Source organism: Scyliorhinus torazame, chromosome 5 (genome assembly GCF_047496885.1).
Source record: "Scyliorhinus torazame isolate Kashiwa2021f chromosome 5, sScyTor2.1, whole genome shotgun sequence".
Classification (NCBI taxonomy): domain Eukaryota; kingdom Metazoa; phylum Chordata; class Chondrichthyes; order Carcharhiniformes; family Scyliorhinidae; genus Scyliorhinus; species Scyliorhinus torazame.
Window position 1 is genome coordinate 244,278,489 of NC_092711.1, and position 20,853 is coordinate 244,299,341.

The 20,853-nt window shown below is 49.6% G+C and overlaps 1 protein-coding gene across 1 annotated transcript in view; it reads right to left on the minus strand.

Moving 5' to 3' along the window:
- phka1a (phosphorylase kinase, alpha 1a (muscle)) overlaps nucleotides 1-20,853 on the minus strand; it is a 252,415-nt gene that overhangs the window by 47,451 nt on the left and 184,111 nt on the right. The window contains exons 23-27 of the mRNA XM_072505235.1: nucleotides 19,329-19,408; nucleotides 18,375-18,453; nucleotides 17,439-17,568; nucleotides 9,247-9,351; nucleotides 4,272-4,378 (exon numbers count right to left, since the gene is read on the minus strand). Of these exons, the coding sequence (XP_072361336.1) occupies nucleotides 4,272-4,378; nucleotides 9,247-9,351; nucleotides 17,439-17,568; nucleotides 18,375-18,453; nucleotides 19,329-19,408 (501 nt within the window). The remainder of the gene's footprint in view (nucleotides 1-4,271; nucleotides 4,379-9,246; nucleotides 9,352-17,438; nucleotides 17,569-18,374; nucleotides 18,454-19,328; nucleotides 19,409-20,853) is intronic.

The window sequence follows — 20,853 nt, forward strand, 5'->3', positions numbered from 1 at the left end:
TCCACGCCGCTCCCTCTCCCTCCATCATCCATTTACGTATCATCGCCACATTGGCGGCCCAATAGTTATCGCCCAAATTCGGTAGCGCCAATCCTCCTCTGTCCCTGCTACGCTGTAGGAACCCCCTCCTTACTCTCGGGACTTTCCCTGCCCACACGAAGCTCGTGATGCTCCTGTCTATTTTGTTGAAACAGGTCTTAGTGATTAGTATAGGGAGACATTGAAATACAAATAAGAACCTCGGGAGGACCATCATCTTAATTGCCTGCACTCTGCCCGCCAGCGACAGAGGCTGCATGTCCCACCTCTTGAAGTCCTCCTCCATTTGTTCTACCAGTCATGTCAGATTAAGTCTGTGCAAGGTTCCCCAGCTCCTAGCGATCTGAATCCCCAGGTATCGGAAGTTTCTTTCCACTTTCCTTAGAGGCAGGCCTTCTATCTCTCTACTCTGGTCCCCTGGGTTTATCACAAATAGTTCACTCTTCCCCATGTTGAGCCTATACCCCGAGAAATCCCCGAACTCCCTCAACATCCACATAACCTCTATCATCCCCCCCGCTGGGTCCGACACGTACAACAATAGGTCATCCGTGTATAGCGAGACTCGGTGTTCTTCTCCCCCTCTAATCACCCCTCTCCATTTCCTGGAGTCTCTCAACGCCATGGCCAAAGGTTCAATTGCCAACGCGAACAACAGTGGAGACAGCGGGCATCCCCGTCTTGTTCCCCTATATAATCGGAAATACTCCGATCTTTGTCGACCCGTGACTACACTTGCCGATGGGGCCCCATAAAGAAGTTTGACCCAGCTAATAAACCCGTTCCCGAACCCAAACCTCCTTAACACCTCCCATAAATATTCCCACTCCACCCTATCAAATGCCTTCTCTGCATCCATTGCCGCCACTATCTCTGCCTCCCCCTCCACTGGGGGCATCATCATCACCCCTAACAGTCGTCGCACGTTAACATTCAGTTGTCTCCCTTTTACGAACCCTGTCTGGTCTTCGTGCACTACCCCCGGGACACAGTCCTCTATCCTCGATGCCAGTACCTTTGCCAGCAATTTGGCGTCCACATTCAATAATTAAATAGGTCTATAGGACCCGCACTGCAACGGATCTTTATCCCTCTTCAGAATTAGCGATATCGTCGCCTCCGACATTGTCGGGGGTAAAGTCCCTCCTTCCCTGGCCTCATTGAACGTCCTCACCAACAACGGGGCCAACAAGTCCACATATTTTCTGTAAAATTCCACCGGGAAACCGTCTGGTCCCGGAGCCTTCCCTGCTTCCATGCTCCCCAGCCCCTTAATAACCTCGTCCACCCCAATCGGTGCCTCCAGGCCTTCCACCTCCTGCTCCTCCACCCTCGGGAACCTCAATTGATCCAGGAACTGCCGCATCCCCTCCTCTCCCTCTGGGGGTTGGGACCTATACAGTCATTCATAAAAGGTCTTGAACACCTCATTTATCTTCCCTGCTCTTTGCACCGTGGCTCCCTTTTCGTCTCTAATTCCCCCTATCTCCCTCGCCGTTGTCCTCTTTCGCAACTGATGAGCCAGCAGGCGACTAGCCTTTTCCCCATATTCATACCTCCTCCCCTGTGCCTTCCTCCACAGCACCTCCGCCTTTCTGGTGGTCAGGAGGCCAAACTCCGTCTGGAGTCGTCTCCTCTCCCAGTACAGTCCCTCCTCCGGGGTCTCTGCCAATTCCCTATCCACCCTTAAAATCTCCCCCAGTAATCTTTCCCTTTCCTTGGCCACTGTTTTCCCTTTGTGGGCCCCAATGGAGATCAACTCTCCTCTGACCACCGCTTTTAGTGCTTCCCATACCACTCCCACAGGGACCTCGCCGTCGTCATTGACCTCCAGGTATCTCTCGATACACCCCCTCACTCTTCCCCACACTCCCTCGTCCGCCATCAATCCCACATCTAATCGCCAGAGTGCTCTCTGCTCCCTTTCCTCTCCTAGTTCCAGGTCCACCCAGTGTGGGGCATGGTCCGAAACCGCTATGGCTGAATACTCAGCTTCTTCCACCCTAGAGATCAACGACCTTCCCAAAACAAAAAAAATCTATCCGGGAGTACACTTTATGGACATGGGAGAAGAAGGAGAACTCCCTAGCCCTTGGTCTAAGAAATCGCCATGGATCCACTCCCCCCATTTGGTCCATAAACCCCTTAAGCACCTTGGCCGCTGCCGGCCTTCTTCCGGTCTTTGAGCTGGATCTATCTAGCCCCGGGTCCAGCACCGTATTAAAGTCCCCTCCTAATATCAAGTTTCCTACCTCCAGGTCCAGTATACGCCCCAGCATCCGTCTCATAAATCCCGCATCGTCCCAATTCGGGGCATATACATTAACCAACATGACCTCCATTCCCTCCAGCCTGCCACTCACCATTACATATCTACCTTCGCTATCTGCTACGATGTTCTTTGCTGCAAATGCTACCCGTTTCCCCACCAATATGGCCACCCCTCTATTCTTTGCGTCTAGTCCTGAGTGGAACACCTGCCCCACCCATCCTTTCCTTAACCTAACTTGATCCGCCACCTTCAGGTGCGTCTCTTGGAGCATAGCCACGTCTGCCCTTAGTCCTTTCAAATGGGCGAGCACTCGGGCCCTTTTAATCGGTCCGTTCAGGCCTCTTACGTTCCACGTGATCAGCCTCACTAGGGGGCTACCTGCCCCCCCTCCCGTGTTGACTAGCCATTACCTTCTCTAGGCCAGTCCCATATCCCGCCTCCGCGCTCCCACTCGCTCCCCCAGCGTCGCATTCCATCCCCGTCCACCCACTCTTTAGCCATTTCCTTTTGGATTTCCGCAGCAGCAACCCAGTTGTTCTCCCCCCTCCCCCCCGCTAGATCCCTTTCTAGCGTGATTGCTCCCCCCATATTACTTCCGTAAGTCAGCGGACTTCAACTGACCCCGGCTACTCCTGCTCACTCCTTGACCCCCCGTGTGGGGAACTCCCATCCGCCTTGCGCCTATCTTCCCGCCATACTCTTTCTGGCGCGGGAACATCCCTTTGTCTGACCCGCCTCTTGTGGCGCAGCTCCCTTTCCCCTCCCCCTCCCATTCCTCATTCTCCGCCTGTGTCCCGTCTTTCCCCCCTCACCGGCGCCCACATTTCCTAGTGTCTCCCCCCATCCCAATTTACTTCTCTATTTACATCAACCATAACATTAACAATAACATTCCCTGCAGTATCAGTCCCTCAGTTCAGATCCAATTTCTTCTCTTTAACAAAGGTCCATGCTTCCTCCCCCGTCTTGAAATAATGGTGTCTCTCCTGGTACGTGACCCATAGTCTTGCCGGCTGCAGCATCCCGAACTTCACCTTCTTTTTGTGCAACACCTCCTTGGCTCGGTTAAAACTCGCCCTCCTGCTCGCCACCTCTGCACTCCAATCCTGGTACACCCGTACCACTGCATTCTCCCATCTGCTACTCCGCACCTTTTTAGCCCATCTCAGGACCTCTTCTCTATCTTTAAGGCGGTGAAATCGCCCGATTGTCGCCCTGGGTGGTTCTCCCGCTTTTGGTCTTCTTGCCGGGATCCGATGTGCCCACTCCAACTCCAAGGGGCCCGCAGGGGCCTCAGCACCCATCGATGAGCTCAGCATCGTACTTGCATAAGCTCCACAGTCCGCTCCTTCCACTCCCTCAGGGAGACCCAGTATCCGAAGGTTCTTCCTTCGCGCTCTGTTTTCTAGGGCCTCGATCCTTTCAATACACTTTTTATGAAGTGCCTCGTGCGTCTGTGTTTTGACCGCCAGGCCCAGGATCTCGTCCTCATTATCCGTCACCTTCTGCTCCACCACGCGGAGCTCTGTCTCCTGGGTCCTTTGTGCCTCCTTGAGCCCCTCAATTGCCTGCAGCATCGGGGTCAGCACCTCCCTCTTTAGTAGCTCCACACACCGTCTCAAAAATTCGTCTTGCTGGGGCCCCCATGTCGCCCGAGCTTTCTCCGCCGCCATCTTGTGCTTCTCTCTTTCTGTCCCTTTGGTCGACGATTCCTCGCGCTGCAGCCGCCGCCGACGGTATTTTCCTCCTTCGTTTGGGGGGGGGGGAAGAGACACACTGACACCCTACTCACTCACCCCACACCGGGTTGCATCGCCCAGAAATTCCCCGTTGGGGCTCTTAAAAGAGCCCGAAGGTCCGTCGGAGCTGGAGCCGCCGAAACGTGCGGCTAGCAAGGCATCACCGCAACCGGAAGTCGCACAAATATACAGGTTATATATCAGATAAGTGTGCTGCTCACCTGCTTCATCTCAATCTTCAATTTGTTAATTCCAGCTCTGTCACTTTTTGTTGCTCCAGTGTGATCCAAATCATGAATAGAAATATGTTTCCTGGTAGAATAACGAGCTACGGAAAGACAAGCAGGATGATTAAAGCTAGAACAATTACATGAATGGCACGAATTGGATAGCAGTTGCACTTCAAAATAGGTTACGATCTAATTTCAAACAGAATGGTAGAGAAAAGGATAGGGCTGAGAAAAGTCTGCATGAGTCTCATGGAGGCACATTTAAGGTGAAACACAAACATTAAAAAAAAAATCACAAACATAAGTTTCATTTTGCTACATTTCCAATGTAAGGTAAAATTGACTGCTGAAAAGTAGATGATTGACTCAAATGAAATTGCTCCTTGAAACAAAATGAATAAGGGGCGGCATGGTGGTGCAGTGGTTAGCACTGCTACCTCACGGCGCTGAGGATCGGGTTCGATCCCGGCCCCGGGTCACTGTCCGTGTGGAGTTTACACATTCTCGCCATGTTTGCATGGGTCTCACCCCCACAACCCAATGCCGGTGTTTATGTAGTTACATTGTGTACCTTGTGCTGCCCTATTATGTATTTCTTTTATTTTAATTTCTTTTCATGTGCTTAATGATCTGTTGAGCTGTTTGCAGAAAAATACTTTTCACTGTACCTCGGTACACGTGACACTAAACAAAATCCAAATCCAAAAAGCTGTGCAGGATAGGTGAATTGACCACGTTAAATTGCCCTTAATTGGGAAAAAAAGAATTGGGTACTCTCAATTTATGTTAAAAAAAGAAACAAAATAATTGATTGACATGGTTTCAATTGCCCTAAAATTCTCAATGCATTGACACAGACATTAATTCCATTAATTTCTGTTCCAACTAGAATTGAATTTTTAGCTTGGGCTGATAACTGGTAAGTAACATTTGTGCCAGACAATGACCACCTCTAACAAGAGAAATCTAGTACGTAGTCTTACAACACCAGGTTAAAGTCCAACAGGTTTGTTTCGATGTCACTAGCTTTCGGAGCGCTGCTCCTTCCTCACCTGAGGAACAAACCTGTTGGACTTTATCCTGGTGTTGTAAGACTTCGTACTGTGCTCACCCCAGTCCAACGCCGGCATCTCCACATCAAGAGAAATCTAATCATCTTCCCTGGACATTCAATGGCATTACCATTGCTGAATTACCCCACTATCAACATCCTGGAGGTTACCACTGACCAAAAACTGAACTGGACTAGCCATATAAATGTTGTGGCTGTAGAGCAGGTCAGAGGCTGGGAATTCTGCAAAGAGTAACTCATCTCCTGACTCCCCAAAGCACAAGTCAGGGGTGTGATGAAATACTTTGCACTTGCCTGGATGAATGCAGCCCCCATAACACTCAAGAAGCTCAAAACCACCAGGATAAAAACAGTCTGTTGATTGGCATCCTAACCACCAGCTTCAACATCTGCTACCTCCAACACCAACGCACAGTGGCAGCAGTGTGTACCATCTACAAGATGCACTGCAGGAACTCACAAAGTCTCCTTTGACACACTTTCCAAACCCATGACCATTGTCACCCAGAAAGTCAAGGGCAGCAGATTCATGGTAAGACCACTCCAAGCCACACACCAACCTGACTTGGAACTCTATCACCATTTTTTTGCGGGTCACTGGGTCAAAGTCTTGGGACACCCTTCCTAACAGCACTCTGGGTATATCTACACATACACCACTGCGGTTCAAGGCAGTTTGTCACCACTCTCAAAGGCAATTAGGGATGGGCAATAAAAATGCTGGCTTAGCCAGCGAGGCACATATCCCTTTAAGAACAAAAATAATACATACATATACGTGTACACATTAAATATTTTTCATTTATCAATGCAGTCTTGAAACGATCACACTTACTTCCTGGAATACTATTTTTGCGAAACCAACAATCCTTATTAAAACCTATTATTTTTGTGCAATTGAGCAGTGTAAAATGGTATTCAATCAAATCATTGAATTCTGTCTTGCGCCATTGCTTCCCAATTGTGCACTTCATCTGCATCTATTATTACTGTGATCTGTGGATCCTTGCGTTTGACCAGCAGCATTTTCCCCTGTGGCTTTTATTTCCCCATCTGTTTTTGGATCCTTGTGTGAGCATTCTTAGAATATGATCAATGTAGGTCCATGTTTTCTCACCAATTTAGTCGATGGGGACACCATTTCTCTTCGTTGTACACTTTGATCTGTCACTTTGTTAAACCATTTGATATGAAAGAGTTGTCACAAGCATTTGAATTGGAAGCTGCTGAGCTGGTTTTGGATGGCTTTGTTGGACCTCCATGTTTCTGATTCCTGGGGAACACAGTCAGAGCATTTCTCTTTTTCCAATCACATGCTGAGATTGCGAGAAAGGTTTTAAAAGCTCCGTGCTGAAACCTGCCTTAGGCTTACCAATGTGAGCTTTCCTGTTTACAAGGCAGGGAACATTGTAATAATAATAATCTTTATTATTGTCACAAGTAAGCTTACATTAACACTGCAATGAAGTTACTGTGAAAATCCCCTAGTTGCCACATTCTGGCATCTGTTCGGGTACACAGTGGGAGAATTCAGAATGTCCAATTCACCTAACAGCATGTTTTTTGGGACTTGTGGGAGGAAACCCGAGCACCCAGAGGAAACCCACGTAGACATGGAGAGAATGTGCAGACTCCGCACAGACAATGACTCAAGCCGGGAATCGAACCTGGGACCCTGGCGCTGTGAAGCAACAGTGCTAACCACTGCACTACCATGCCGCAAGCCATTGATTAATATACTACACCTGCCCATCCTTCAGTCTTTCAGTTCACTCCCAAAGGTAGCCTCTTCAACCCTGTCCCCATGTCTCCACGATTTCCACCCTGTTGCAACTTTACTGAAGGGCAGTATTCACTGAAGGGCTTCTCCAGCACAGAGCTCATAATGTCATTGTCACCTGAAGCTGGTGAGTACAAACAAATGTGATCTGCTCTCTAGCTCAAATAACCTATTCAAATGGACAGAAACTAAACCTTTAATAATATTTATTTCTTCAATAGATTCCCTGGAAACCTATACTTTTCCTTAATAATGCGACCCAGATCTCTACTGGCCTGATAGGCGGCTGGCCCTCCGCTGGGACTCAATATTTACACACCGCGAGGGAATCAAAACCAGATATTGTCCCACGCATAACTTCACCAAGACCTTGTAAAGGTAAGGATTTTAAAAATATTTTTTAAATGTCCAAACAATGAAGCCGAGCACATTATTCACTTTTGGTCACAGGTGAATACAGAGGGCAACTGAAAAGAACATAAGAACAAGGAGCAGAAGTAGGCCATCTGGCCCCTCGAGCCTGCTCCACCATTCAATGAGATCATGGCTGATCTTTTGTGGACTCAGCTCCACTTTCCGACCCGAACACCATAACCCTTAATCCCTTTATTCTTCAAAAAACTATCTTTCTCTTAAAAACATTTAATGAAGGAGCCTCTACTGCTTCACTGGGCAAGGAATTCCATAGATTCACAACCCTTTGGGTGAAGAAGGTCCTCCTAAACTCAATCCTAAATCTACTTCCCCTTATTTTCAGGCTATGCCCCCTAAGTTCTGCTTTCACCCACCAGTGGAAACAACCTGCCCGCATCTATCCTATCTATTCCCTTCATAATTTTATATGTTTCAATAAGATCCCCCTCATCCTTCTAAATTCCAACGAGTACAGTCCCAGTCTACTCAACCTCTCCTCGTAATCGAACCCCTTCAGCTCTGGGATTGACCTAATGAATCTCCTCTGCACACCCTCCAGTGCCAGTACGTCCTTTCTCAAGTAAGGAGACCAAAACTGAACACAATACTCCAGGTGTGGCCTCACTAACACCTTATACAATTGCAGCATAACCTCCCTAGTCTTAAACTCCACCCCTCTAGCAATGAAGGACAAAATTCCATTTGCCTTCTTAATCACCTGTTGCACCTATAAACCAACTTTCTGCGACTCATGCACGAGCACACCCAGGTTTCTCTGCACAGCAGCATGTTTTAATATTTTATCATTTAAATACTAATCCCTTTTGCTGTTATTCCTACCAAAATGGATAACCTCACATTTGTCAACATTGTATTCCATCTGCCAGACCCTAGCCCATTCACTTAGCCTATCCAAATCCCTCTGCAGACTTCCAGTATCCTCTACACTTTTTGCTTTACCACTCATCTTAGTGTCGTCTGCAAACTTGGACACATTGCCCTTGGTCCCCAACTCCAAATCATCTATGTAAATTGTGAACAATTGTGGGCCGAACACTGATCCCCAAGGGACACCACTAGCTACTAATTGCCAACCAGAGAAACACCCATTAATCCCTACTCTTTGCTTTCTATTAATTAACCAATCCTCTATCCATGCTACTACTTTCCCCTTAATGCCATGCATCTTTATCTTATGCAGCAAACTTGTGTGGCACCTTGTCAAAGGCTTTCTGGAAATCCAGATATACCACATCCATTGGCTCCCTGTTATCTACCGCACTGGTAACGTCCTCAAAAAATTCCACTAAATTAGCTAGGCACGACCTGTCATTTATGAACCCATGCTGCGTCTGCCCAATGGGACAATTTCCATCCAGATGCCTCGCTATTTCTTCCTTGATGATAGATTCCAGCATCTTCCCTACTACCGAAGTTAAGCTCACTGGCCTATAATTACCCGCTTTCTGCCAGCTTTGACACTTAACCAAATCAAACTTATGCTTTTCCCTGTTCATAACTCAATCCATTATTATGGGAATTATGGGAAAGTCAAATGAGGTCATGAGCCACTTTACAAGTATCCTACATTGACAGATCATATTGCTGAGCATTAAATATTACTTTTGGTCACTTTATTTCTTTAGCATTATAACCACGTGCATACTTCTTAAAAGAATAAATGAGATTAAAAAAACAACCATTTATCTCCTCAACTTCAAATTCTTTTCCGCTCAGAATATGGTGTAGAAGGGACTTCAAATCAAAGGGTTTCATAGAAATTAAATGTTCAGTTGCTGCTTCTCCTAAAAAGAAAGTCCAAATTGAAAGGAATGAATATTATGAATATTATTGCAATTAGAAAAACAAAACATAATGCGATGATCATATAACAAACCTATGACAACAAAGCCTTTGGAGTCACATCACAAAAAACATATGTAGAAAATAGACAGGGCACTGAAAGGCCAAAGATCAATTTTGAAGAGAAAGACACAAGCTATGAGAAGCTTAAACTCTTAAAACTTTAAAAAGGGAGAGATTACAAATGTAAGACAGCAAAAACTGAAGGCAGGATTTTCCCTTTTAAATCGGGGTGCCCTGCTGTTAGGATCAAATAGGGGTCACAACCATGCACTGTGTGGGGAGCAGTTACTTGGCAATGATTTTTCCCAATGTGGTAAACGCCACTAGGAACATTGCATGTATTATGGTACTGCCCCTGTATTACAGGTACAACAGTAAATCCCCGCTTGCTGGCTCCTCCCAGCAGCTGGCGTATAAAAGTGTCTGCTCTCCTGAGCTGCCTCCATTCTGGTTCCAGTTGCAGGAGGCACAACATCTTGTGCAATAAAGCCTCGATTGTTTTACCATTCTCGTCTCGTGGTAATTGACGGTACATCAATTTATTGCAAAAGATTTTAAAAAGATGAACATCTTAATCAAGCCTGATCGCCTGGAGCTGAGCCCTCACGCAGCCAACGCCACATCCCCCGGTCTGTCGCCGCTGTTTCCATGCCCGGCATTACTACACCCCCACGTCTGATCCAGGGGTGCTGCCATCTTGTCCACCACAAGCCACGTGCGGCCCGTGGGCGCCGCCATCTTTGATGCCGCCCGCCATGTGCGCCCCATGGGCGCCATTTTGGACCGCGCCTCAGGACTCCTGCTCGTCTGGCCCTTCGCTGCCTGCTGATACCTCCGCCACCGCTGATCAGCCGGGACCTCCCAACACCTTCCGCAGCTCGCCTCCATCACCCTGGATCAGTCTCGGCCCCGCAACCTCGCAACCGCTACGACGACGGTGAAGATCAACGGGCACGAGACGACCTGCCTCTTTGACTCCGGGAGCACAGAGTTTCATCCACCCTGCTACGGTAAGGCGCTGCTCCCTCCCGTACTCCCCGTCACCCAGAAAATCTCCCTGGCCTCCGGATCCCATTCCGTTGAAATCCGGGGGTATTGTGTCGCGACCCTCACCGTTCAGGCCGTAGAGTTCAGCAACTTCAGGCTCTACGTCCTCCCCCACCTCTGCGCTGCCCTGTTACTAGGCCTTGATTTTCAATGCCACCTTCAAAGCATTACTTTGAAATTCGGCGGACCCCTGCACCCCCCTCACCGTCTGCGGCCTCACGAACCTTTAGGTCCAGCCACCTTCACTGTTTGCGAACCTCACCCCGGACTGCAAGCCCATCGCCACTAGGAGCAGACGGTACAGTGCCCAGGACAGGACCTTCATCAGATCGGAGGTCCAACGGGTTCTGCGGGAGGGGATCATTGAGGTCAGCAACAGCCCCTGGAGAGCTCAAGTGGTGGCAGTGAAGACTGGGGAGAACCACAGAATGGTCATGGGCTACAGCCAGACCATCAACCACAGCTTGACACGTACCCCCTCCCACGCATATCTGACATGGTCAATCAGATTGCGCAGTATCGAGTCTTCTCCACAGTTGACTTGAAGTCCGCCTACCACCAGCTCCCCAACCGCCTGGAGGGCTGCCAATACACTGCGTTCAAATCAGATGGCCGCCTCTATCACTTCCTTAGAGTTCCCTTCGGCGTCACCAATAGGGTCTCAGTCTTCCAGCGAGAGATGGACCGAATGGTTGACCAGTACGGGCTACAGGCCACCTTTCTGTACCTAGATAACGCCACCAGCTGCGGCCACGATCAGCAGGACCACGACGCAAACCCCCAACAATTCCTCCATACCGCCAAACTCCTTAACCTCACCTACAATAAGGAGAAATGCGTGTTCTGCACCAACCGCTTACCTATCCTTGGCTACGTAGTGGAAAATGAAGTCCTAGGGCCCGACCCCAACTGCATGCGCCCCCTCCTGCAGCTCCCTCTCCCCCACTACCCCAAGCCCCTGAAACGATGCCTGGGGTTTTTCCTTGTATTATGCCCAGTGGGTCCCAAATTATGTGGACAAGGCCCGCCCACTCATCAAGTCCACAGTTTTTCCCCTGACGGCTGAGGCCCGCCAGGCCTTCAACCACATCAAGGCGGACATCGCCAAGGCCACGATGCACAAGGTCGACGAGACTCTTTCCTTTCAGGTGGAGAGCGATGTATCAGACGTAGCTCTGGCCGCCACCCTCAACCAGACGGGCAGACCCGTGGCTTTCTTTTCCCGCATCCTCCATGCCTCTGAAATTCAGCACTCCTCTGTCAAAAAGGAGGTCCAAACCATTGTGGAAGCTGTGCGACATTGGGGGCATTACCTGGCCGGCAGGGGATTCACTCTCCTCACTGACCAACGGTCGGTTGCCTTCATGTTTAACAATACGCAGCGGGGCAAGATAAAAAATGACAAGATCTTGAGGTGGAGGATCGAGCTCTCCACCTATAACTATGAAATCTTGTATCGCCCGGGGAAGCTCCATGAGCCCCCTGATGCCCTATCCCGCGGTACATGTGCCAGCGCACAAGTGGACCGACTCCGAGCTCTCCACTATGACCTCTGCCACCCGGGGGTCACCTGGTTCTTCCATTTTGGCAAGGCCCACAACCTGCCCTACTCCATCGAGGTCAGGACCGTAACCAGGGACTGCCAAGTCTGTGCAGAGTGCAAGCCGCAGTTCTACCGGCCAGACACAGCGCACCTGGTGAAGGCCTCCCGCCCCTTTGAGCGCCTCAGCATGGACTTCAAAGGGCCCCACCCCTCCACCGACCGCAACATGTACTTCCTCAACGTAATTGATGAGTACTCCCGATTCCTTTCGCCATCCCATGCCCCGACATGACTTCTGCCATGGTCATCAAAGCTCTGCACAGCATCTTCACCCTGTTCGGTTTCCTAACCTATATCCACAGCGATCGGGGATCCTCCTTCATGAGTGATGAGCTGCGTCAGTTCCTGCTCAGCAAAGGCATCGCCTCGAGCAGGACGACCAGCTACAACCCCCGGGGAAACCGGCAGGTGGAGAAGGAGAACGGGACGGTCTGGGAGGCAGTCCTGCTGGCCCTTTGGTCTAGAAATCTCCCGGTCTCCCGCTGGCAGGAAGTCCTCCCTGACACGCTCCACTCCATCCGGTCGCTCCTGTGCACCGCCACTAATGAGACCCCTCACGAACGTGTGTTTGTCTTCCCCAGGAAGTCCACCTCCGGGGTCTTGCTCCCAACATGGCTGACAGTTCCTGGGCCCGTCCTCCTCCAGAACCATGTGCGGAGCCACAAATCGGATCCCTTGGTTGAGAAAGTCCACCTCCTCCATGCAAACCCGCAGTACGCCTACGTGGCACATCCCAACCTGGCACCCGCTGGGTCCCCACCCACAACCCCTGACCTGATACCGCTCCTTCCCTCCCCCCGGTTGCCTCATTCACCCCTGCGCCACCCACCCTCCCACCAGCAAACCTCATCGCAGCCTCCACCCCAGCAGGATCCGTCCCCTCACTGGATCCACTAAGGGGTGACGAAGCAGAGGACAACACGCTCCCGGAGTCACAGGTGACCACGTCGGCACCCGCATCACCACCAGGACTGAGGCGATCGCAGCGGAGGGTCACAGCACCCGACAGACTCAATCTGTAATGTTTTTCTTCACCCCCGCCGGACCCTTTTTTAAACAGGGGGTGAATGTGGTAAACACCACTAGTAACCTGTATTACAGGTACAACAGTAAATCCCCGCCTGATCGCTCCTCTCAGCAGGCGGCGTATAAAAGTGTCTGGTCTCCTGCGCTGCTCCCATTCTGGTTCCAGCTGCAGGAGGCACAACATCTTGTGCAATAAAGCCTCGATTCTTTCACCATTCTCGTCTCGTGGTAATTGGCGGTACATCACCCAAATTGGCAAATTAGTAGCCAGAGGGTGGGCTTGTTGTCCAGGTTAGGGAACAAGCTGTCTCAAAGCTGATTGCCAACAGGAGAGGATCCTCTATCACTGAAATGAATGAAATTTGCATTTTAGGGAAGGGAGAGAGAAGGCACCTCCATTTTGAAGCACGTTTCAACATTTTACACTTTCAAATTTAAAAGTAGCCTCAACAACAGGGGCAACATTGTAGTCGGGGAAACATCTGCACACTTATACGGCCGGGGTGGTCTGCTGTCAAGAGGCTCTTTTCAGGCAGCTGGCATAGCTCCAAAGTCTTCAGAGGCCTGGAGGCGGTTTGGAAAATTCCAGTTAGTCTCTGGCTTTAATAGGCCCCAAATTATTCTCAATTTCCTGTCCACTGCTTGTGGATGGCTGTCCTTCAACTGCCAATTTCACCCCAATCTCACCTCCACGTAACAGGTCTGGGTGGGGTATAGAATAATAATCTTTATTAGTGTCACAAGTAGGCTTACATTAACACTGCAATGAAGTTACTGTGAAAATATAGTGTTGAGAAACCAGCATTAATTTCAAGGCTAATCCACAAACGATTATCAGGTTGGGTAATGGTGGTGGTGGGGGATGGGGGGCAGCAGCAGTAACTTGCACTTTGATAGTTTGGAAGGTGCCATGTTACTTTACAAGACCTGGGAGAAGCCTCTGTTTACTAGTATGAATAACTTTAATAATGTAAAGGGATTTACTCATATAAATGATTTTAATAATGTCGAGAGATTTACTACTGTGAATAGTGTATTGAGGGATTGATTAGAGTGAACTAGTAATCTGTCTGCGGCTGGGGCCTGGTCCTGATGGCGAAATCACAGACCTAGGGAAGTCCAATATCAGTGGAGAGTTTTGTGACCTGCTTCTTGTGAGGGAGTGAGTGGAAAGGGGAAAGTGGGGATTGTGGGAGAGAGCAGGATGGAAGGTTGGAGGGAGAAGGGCTGTACCTGTTGTTTCAGAAACCCAAGGGTGGTGGAGCTCAGGTCAGGGTGGGGATGGGGCTGAAATGGGAGGGATCTGTGAGGGGAAGAGAGAATCTGGACGAGGGCGGCACGGTAGCACAGTGGTTAGCACTGTTGCTTCACAGCTCCAGGGTCCCAGGTTCAATTCCGAGCTTGGGTCACTGTCTGTGCGGAATCTGCACATTCTCCAGTGTCTGCGTGGGTTTCCTCCGGTTTCCTTCCACAGTCCAAAGATGTGCAGGTTAGGTAGATTGGCCATGCTACATTTCCCTTAGTGTCCAAACATGTTAGATGGGGTTACAGGGATGGGGAGGAGGTGTGGGCTTGGGTGGGATGCTCTTTGCGGCGGCCAGAGCAGACTCGATGGATCAACTAGCCTCCTTCTGCACTGTAAATTCTATGATTCTATGAGGGGCACGCCAGGGTGAGGTAGGCTGGAGTGTGGGTGAAGGCAGGAGGAAGAGTTAATGCACAAGGAATCTGGGAGAGGAAGCGAGGAAGATCTGTTTTAGACAAACAGGAGCCTGTCTGCACACCTTGCATATGTCTACTTGTTGTGTTAATGTTATGCAGCAGACCCTCGTCTCCAACTGTGTTGGATTTCCTTGGGAATAGCTCAAACCTCACTGTCAAAACTGTGTGTACAACGATTGTCCCACGTTGGCTCACATTAAGTGGGCGGCACAGTGGTTAGCACTGCTGCCTCACAGCACCAGGGACCTGGGTTCAATTCCGGCCTTGGCTGACTGTCTGTGTGGAATTTTCACATTCTCCCGTGATGCCTGCGTGGGTTTCCTCGGGGTGTTCCGATTTCCTCCCACAGTCCAAAGATGTGCAGGTTAGGTGGGGTTACAGGGTTAGAGCACGGAGTGGGCCTAGATAGGGTGCTCTTTCAGAGGATCAGGGCAGTCTCGATGGGCCAAATGGCCCTCTTCTGCACCGAAGGGATTCTATGGAAAAGATCTTAAGGACAGACATTTTCTATTCCTAAAATGAAATATGGAACCTTGAATATCGGGGCCCGCATGGACAACCCCAACAGCAACAGACCCAAGTGCTGCACCACTATCAAAGCTCAGGAACTCAGGTGCTACAATATCTATATCATTGGAGAGCGAGACCACTTAAGAAACAAGGCAGCGAGTACATCTTTTTCAGGAAGGGCAAACTGGGGGGCTTTACTATCAAGAATGAGCTTATCTGGCATCTCAATGACTCCATATGTGGGATAAGCAAGCATTTCATGATACTTTGACTATTTAAATCAGTATGCCATTGTCATGGTACATGTGCCTCAACCCCAGACATAACAGGCAAAACTAACGAGGGATTTTACTCTGATCTTGATCAATCCCCAACGAGCCCCAGGATTGGACAAGCTGATCTCCTCGGTGACTTCAATGTCAGAGTCGTGAAGAACATGAACGTCCGAAAGCATTCATAGACTGGAAGCATTACCACATGTCAAGAGAAAAGTAAACAACCTCTGTGTTTGAAGACACTGGCACAATTTTTTAAAAAACAAGACAATTGCCCTCCATCCCCAGCAGCGTTACATTCAAAAGCAAAAATATGGGTACTAGAAACAACATTTTCTTTTATAGAAACTGATAACATAGGAAGGTGGCCCAAGGGTTAGTCCAATCTGTTTTTGGAGGAAGGAGGGCAATTGTCATGTTTACATCGTAAAATTATTTACAACTGTACAACTTCACTATTTGTGAACCAGAGGATATTATGCCATTGTTAGTTTGTGGCCCCTCTGGATGTCATTTCTATTCATAGTGCTTTCACATAGTAGCATCTACATCTTCAGTCTCTGTGGTCCTGGCATAGGTAAGGACAAAGGATTCACAGAAATAGGTGCAGTCCTATAAAAAACGAATTTAAAAATAAACAAGCAAATCTTCCTGACATATAAATAACACTGGCTAGTAATAATGAGGTACCATTATTTAATTGGACTATCAGGAAGGCTGTCCACAGCTGACAAAACATCTACAAATGATTTCCTGGTCTCTGTCACCACTATTATTTTGATTTGTGTTATATATATGGTTTGTTGTGTTGTTGCATGGTCCCTTTAAGAGTTTAGTCACATGATCGTATGTGCCATCAGCTGTTTCGTGGGCTTTTTGCCTTTAGTCTAGATTAAGCCTTTGTACAGTTTCCAGCCATCTAATAAGCCTCTGTTGATTATTGCATTCAACCCACGTGCCTCAGCATTACGGGCGCTATTCTCCCCCCCCCCCCCCCCACGCCGGGTGGCAGAATCGCGGGGCGACGCGCGAATTGCGCCACGCCGACCCCCGCACGCTATTCTCCCATCCTCCGGAAATCAGCAGCGTGCGATTCGCACCGGGCCGCTCGGAGAACCGGCGAGCGCCGATTCTCCGGCCAGATGGGCCGAGCAGCCGCTACAACACAAAAAGGTTCCCGTCGGTGCCATCCACCCCTGGTCGCTGCCGGCGGGAACTCTGCGGGAATGCTGGGGGCCAGCCTGTGTGTGGTGGGGGTGGGGGGGGGGGGGGGGGGGGGGGAGGAGAGGCTCCTTCACCGGGGTGGCCTCCGATGGGATCTGGCCCACGATCGGGGCCCACAGATTGGCGGGCCGGCCTCTCCCCTTCCCCCTCCCCCCCGGGCCTACCTTCTTCCGCGCACGGCCCCAGAACACCGGCTCCATGTTGGTGAGGGACCGGCGTGTGTAAGATGTTCCCCGCACATGCGCAGGATTGGGCTGCTCCAACTGCGCATGTGCAGGATTGGGCTGCCCCCAACTGCGCATGCGCGGGTTGGCGCGGCGCCCATTTGACGCCACGCAAGGACGCTGGAGCAGCGTGAACCACTCTAGAGCTGGCCCCCTGTGGGGGCCAGAATAGGTCGTGTCCAGGCCCTGTTTGCGCCGTCGTGAAACATGACGGCGCGAACACTTGGCCTCAATATCGGAGAATCGCCCCCTACATTCTTTTATCCTGCAAGTACAATACAAAATACTTATGACTGGTTCTGAACACAGCAATTCAGAGCTTGAACAGGCATATTTCCAGACATTATTTTGTTTTGCCATCCTCACAGGGAGCTGGTGTTTCGGAGAAGCTTTACCTGTACAATTGAGACAACTGGCCAACTCGGTTGCCATGACTTGAATAATTAGTCCAATACGGAGTCGGAACATTTCAGCGAACAAATTGGGTTCTGTCCTTATGTACATTGCTAGGTAAACCACAATTTCCTATTAAAAAAACCCAGAAAGGATCATAAATGAAAAATGAAGCAACTGATACAATGTACAAATTAATTCTGTATTCATAGATACTTATAGAACAGCAGGAGACCACTCAGCTCATTATGACTGGGCCAAATCTTTGAAAGAGCTACCCAATCAGTCCCACACCCCTGCTTTCCCCCCCCCCATGGTCCTGCAATTCGTTTACCCTTCAAGTATTTATCCAATTCCTTTTTGAAAATTACTACTGAAAATGCGGCCAACTTCCTTTCGAACAGTGTTTTCCAGGTCAATAATATGTTTTTTTAAAATCCTCATGTCACCTCTGGAACTTTTGTCAGGATTCTGTGTCCTTGGTTTACAAACACTGCTGTCGGTGGACACAGATTTTCCGTATTTACTCTAATAAAACCGATCATGATTTTGAATGCTTATTTTGAATCTCTTTTTAAACTTTCCTACTCAAAGGAGAGCAATCCAAGCTTCTCTCATCTTACCATGTGAATAGTTTGGGCAAGATCTACCGGCTGCGTCTAGCTCGAACAGCAGTGTAGTGTGGCTGGTAGATGCCAGGTGAAGCCTCCCGCGGGCTTCCCGGCAGCCACTATGCCTCGTGGGATCTGCCCAATTTCCCGTGGTGTCGAGATCAGGTACCCCCCCCCACAATGGGCGTGACCAAGCCGCACTCGTGCAAGTAAGCCGTAAACCTACTGAGGCCTACTCACCCGGGATCTGGCAGCCTCCCGGCATCTAATGGCCTCCCCAGCTAATTTCATTACATTGAACTTATTAACAGGATCTTATGGACCAACCTGAGTGAGGATGGCCAGACTTGTATTTTGTTCGTTAGCTGCTTCAATCAGTTTTGTAAGTTCATTAAGTGGCAAGGGCCTAATTAGAAAGGAAAATCATAATGAGACACCTCCAATTAAAACAATTCCTCCGCAAAGAGACAGTGGGGTACCCTGGGGCCCCAGAAAGCACACTACTAGAGGACCTGATAGGTACAAGTAACTATGTGGGAAAATATACGGACAGCTACTGGACAGAGCCCGGACTCCACTGGACGAGATCAGACAAAAATGGGAGGACGAACTGGGGACAGAGGTAGGATGGGGACTCTGGAGCGAAGCACTGAGCAGGGTGAACTCCACCTCCTCCTGCGCAAGGCTAAGCCTAATGCAGCTCAAAGTGGTGCTCAGAGCGCACCTGACCAGAACCCGAATGAGCAGGTTCTTCCCGGAGGTGGAGGACAAATGTGAGCGGTGCCAGAGGGGCCCGGCCAACCACACTCACATGTTTTGGGCTTGCCCCAAGCTTGCTGGGTTCTGGACAGCCTTCTCTGAGGCAATGTCCAAGGTTGTGGGGGTGAGGGTAAAGCCATGCCCAATAGTGGCAATCTTCGGGGTATCGGAGCAGCCAGAGTTACACATGGGAAATGGGGGCCAACGCCCTTGCTTTCGCTTCCCTAATCGCATGCCGGAGAATCCTGCTCGGCTGGCGATCGGCAGCACCACCCAAAGCTGCAGACTGGCTCGCTGACCCTTCGGAATTTCTCCACCTGGAGAAGATTAAGTACGCCACCCGAGGGTCAGAGGAAGGCTTCCTGGATACTTGGGGGCAGTTTGTCGGTCTGTTCCAAAATCTGTTCGAGGCCAACAACGAGGATTAACCTAATAAGAATTTTTTAAAATTAATTTTTTGTGTGACTAAAACACCAAGATAGATGAGTTACCAAAAGACTGCGCAACCCGGGAAATACTCACGATGAAATTGTTCTCTCACGAGGTTCAGGAGGAAGGCCAACAGTCAGATGCTTGTGATTTGACAAGAGCGTTGTGCAGGCCTGTGAGAGATACCATCACAGTACAGTTTTAGGACGTACCTTTATACACTAAAAAAATACAGTAATCATTTAGAACCAGTTACTCAGGTCCCTGACAATGAAGATGTTCCAGTAACTCAGTGAAATATTGCTTTATTACATTCTTTTTTTTTAGAAAATATTTTATTGAGGCATTTATAATTTTAACAATTTTCAACAAAAAAAACAGCAATATAACCAACAACCCCCCCCCCCCCTGCCGAGCACAAACCCCAGCCAACATGGCTTATGCAAACAGTGCCACCTTCCCCAGCCACCACTCCATTGGTTCTCCTATCTTACTCGTCTCTCCCATGCCTCTCCTTTCCCCATTCCTCCCCCTGCTGACAGCGTAATTTTTCTCAAAGAAGTCAATGAACGGCTGCCACCTCTGAGCAAACCCCTGCAACGAACCCCTCTAAAGGCAAATTTAATTTTCTCAAGTCTGAGAAACCCGCCATGTCGCTAACCCTTACCCCCGACTTCAGGGATTCAGTGTCCCTCCATCCTAGTAAGATCTGTCTCCGGGCCACCAGGGAGCCAAAGGCCAGGGGGTCGGCCTCTCTCGCTCCCTGGGCTCCCGGATCTTCTGACACACCAAAGATCGCCACCTCTGGACTCAGCACCACCCTCACTTGTATGACCTCTGACATGACGTCAACAAATCCATGCCAGAAACCACTCAGTCTCGGACACACCCAAAATATATGGGCAGGGCCGGACTTCTGGGTGCGGCTATGCAGAGCTAGGTCGCATATTCGGTAGCTCCCGCTTGGAACGGACTTTTGGGCTCTTTTACAGGGCCCCCACGGCATTTGTTTGACATTTCCCGGTGTGGGAAGAAAACTGCAGCATTCCCCTGACAGTGTCCCCCAGGAATGTTATGTCTTTTGGTTACCAGGCCCGGCAGAAACAGTAAAAGATTTCGCTTGAGCTGCAGGAATAGACAAAAGCCTCTTCCAGCATGCAGGCGGGGGAAGGGCAAGTTTACAGCTGCAATCTGACTTGAGAGCCGCTATCAAAGGTGAATTCTAGCAGCAGAGGGAACAACTGTGAAAAGATCTACCAAGGCCATTGAAGAAGTGGGGATGAGGCTTCCGGTGGCGGCCATGGAGGAGTAGGTCGCGCATTCGGCAGCTCCCGCCTGGAACCGACTCTCAGACTTTTTTCAGGAGTTTCCATAGACTTTTTGGGGCAGACTGGTGAAGCGAACACTGCCAAAAGGATTCCCTCTCGACCTCCGGTTGCGGCTATGTGGAGCTAAGCCGCACGATTCGGCAGCTCCCGCTACCACGGACTTTCGGGCTCGTTAGAGGAGCCCCAACGGAACTTTTTTTTTGACGCAACCCATGGGGAAGGGAAGAGAGAGGTCCCCCTCCAACTTCTATGAAACGGACCAGAAGTGTAACGGCCAAAGGAGCGGCACT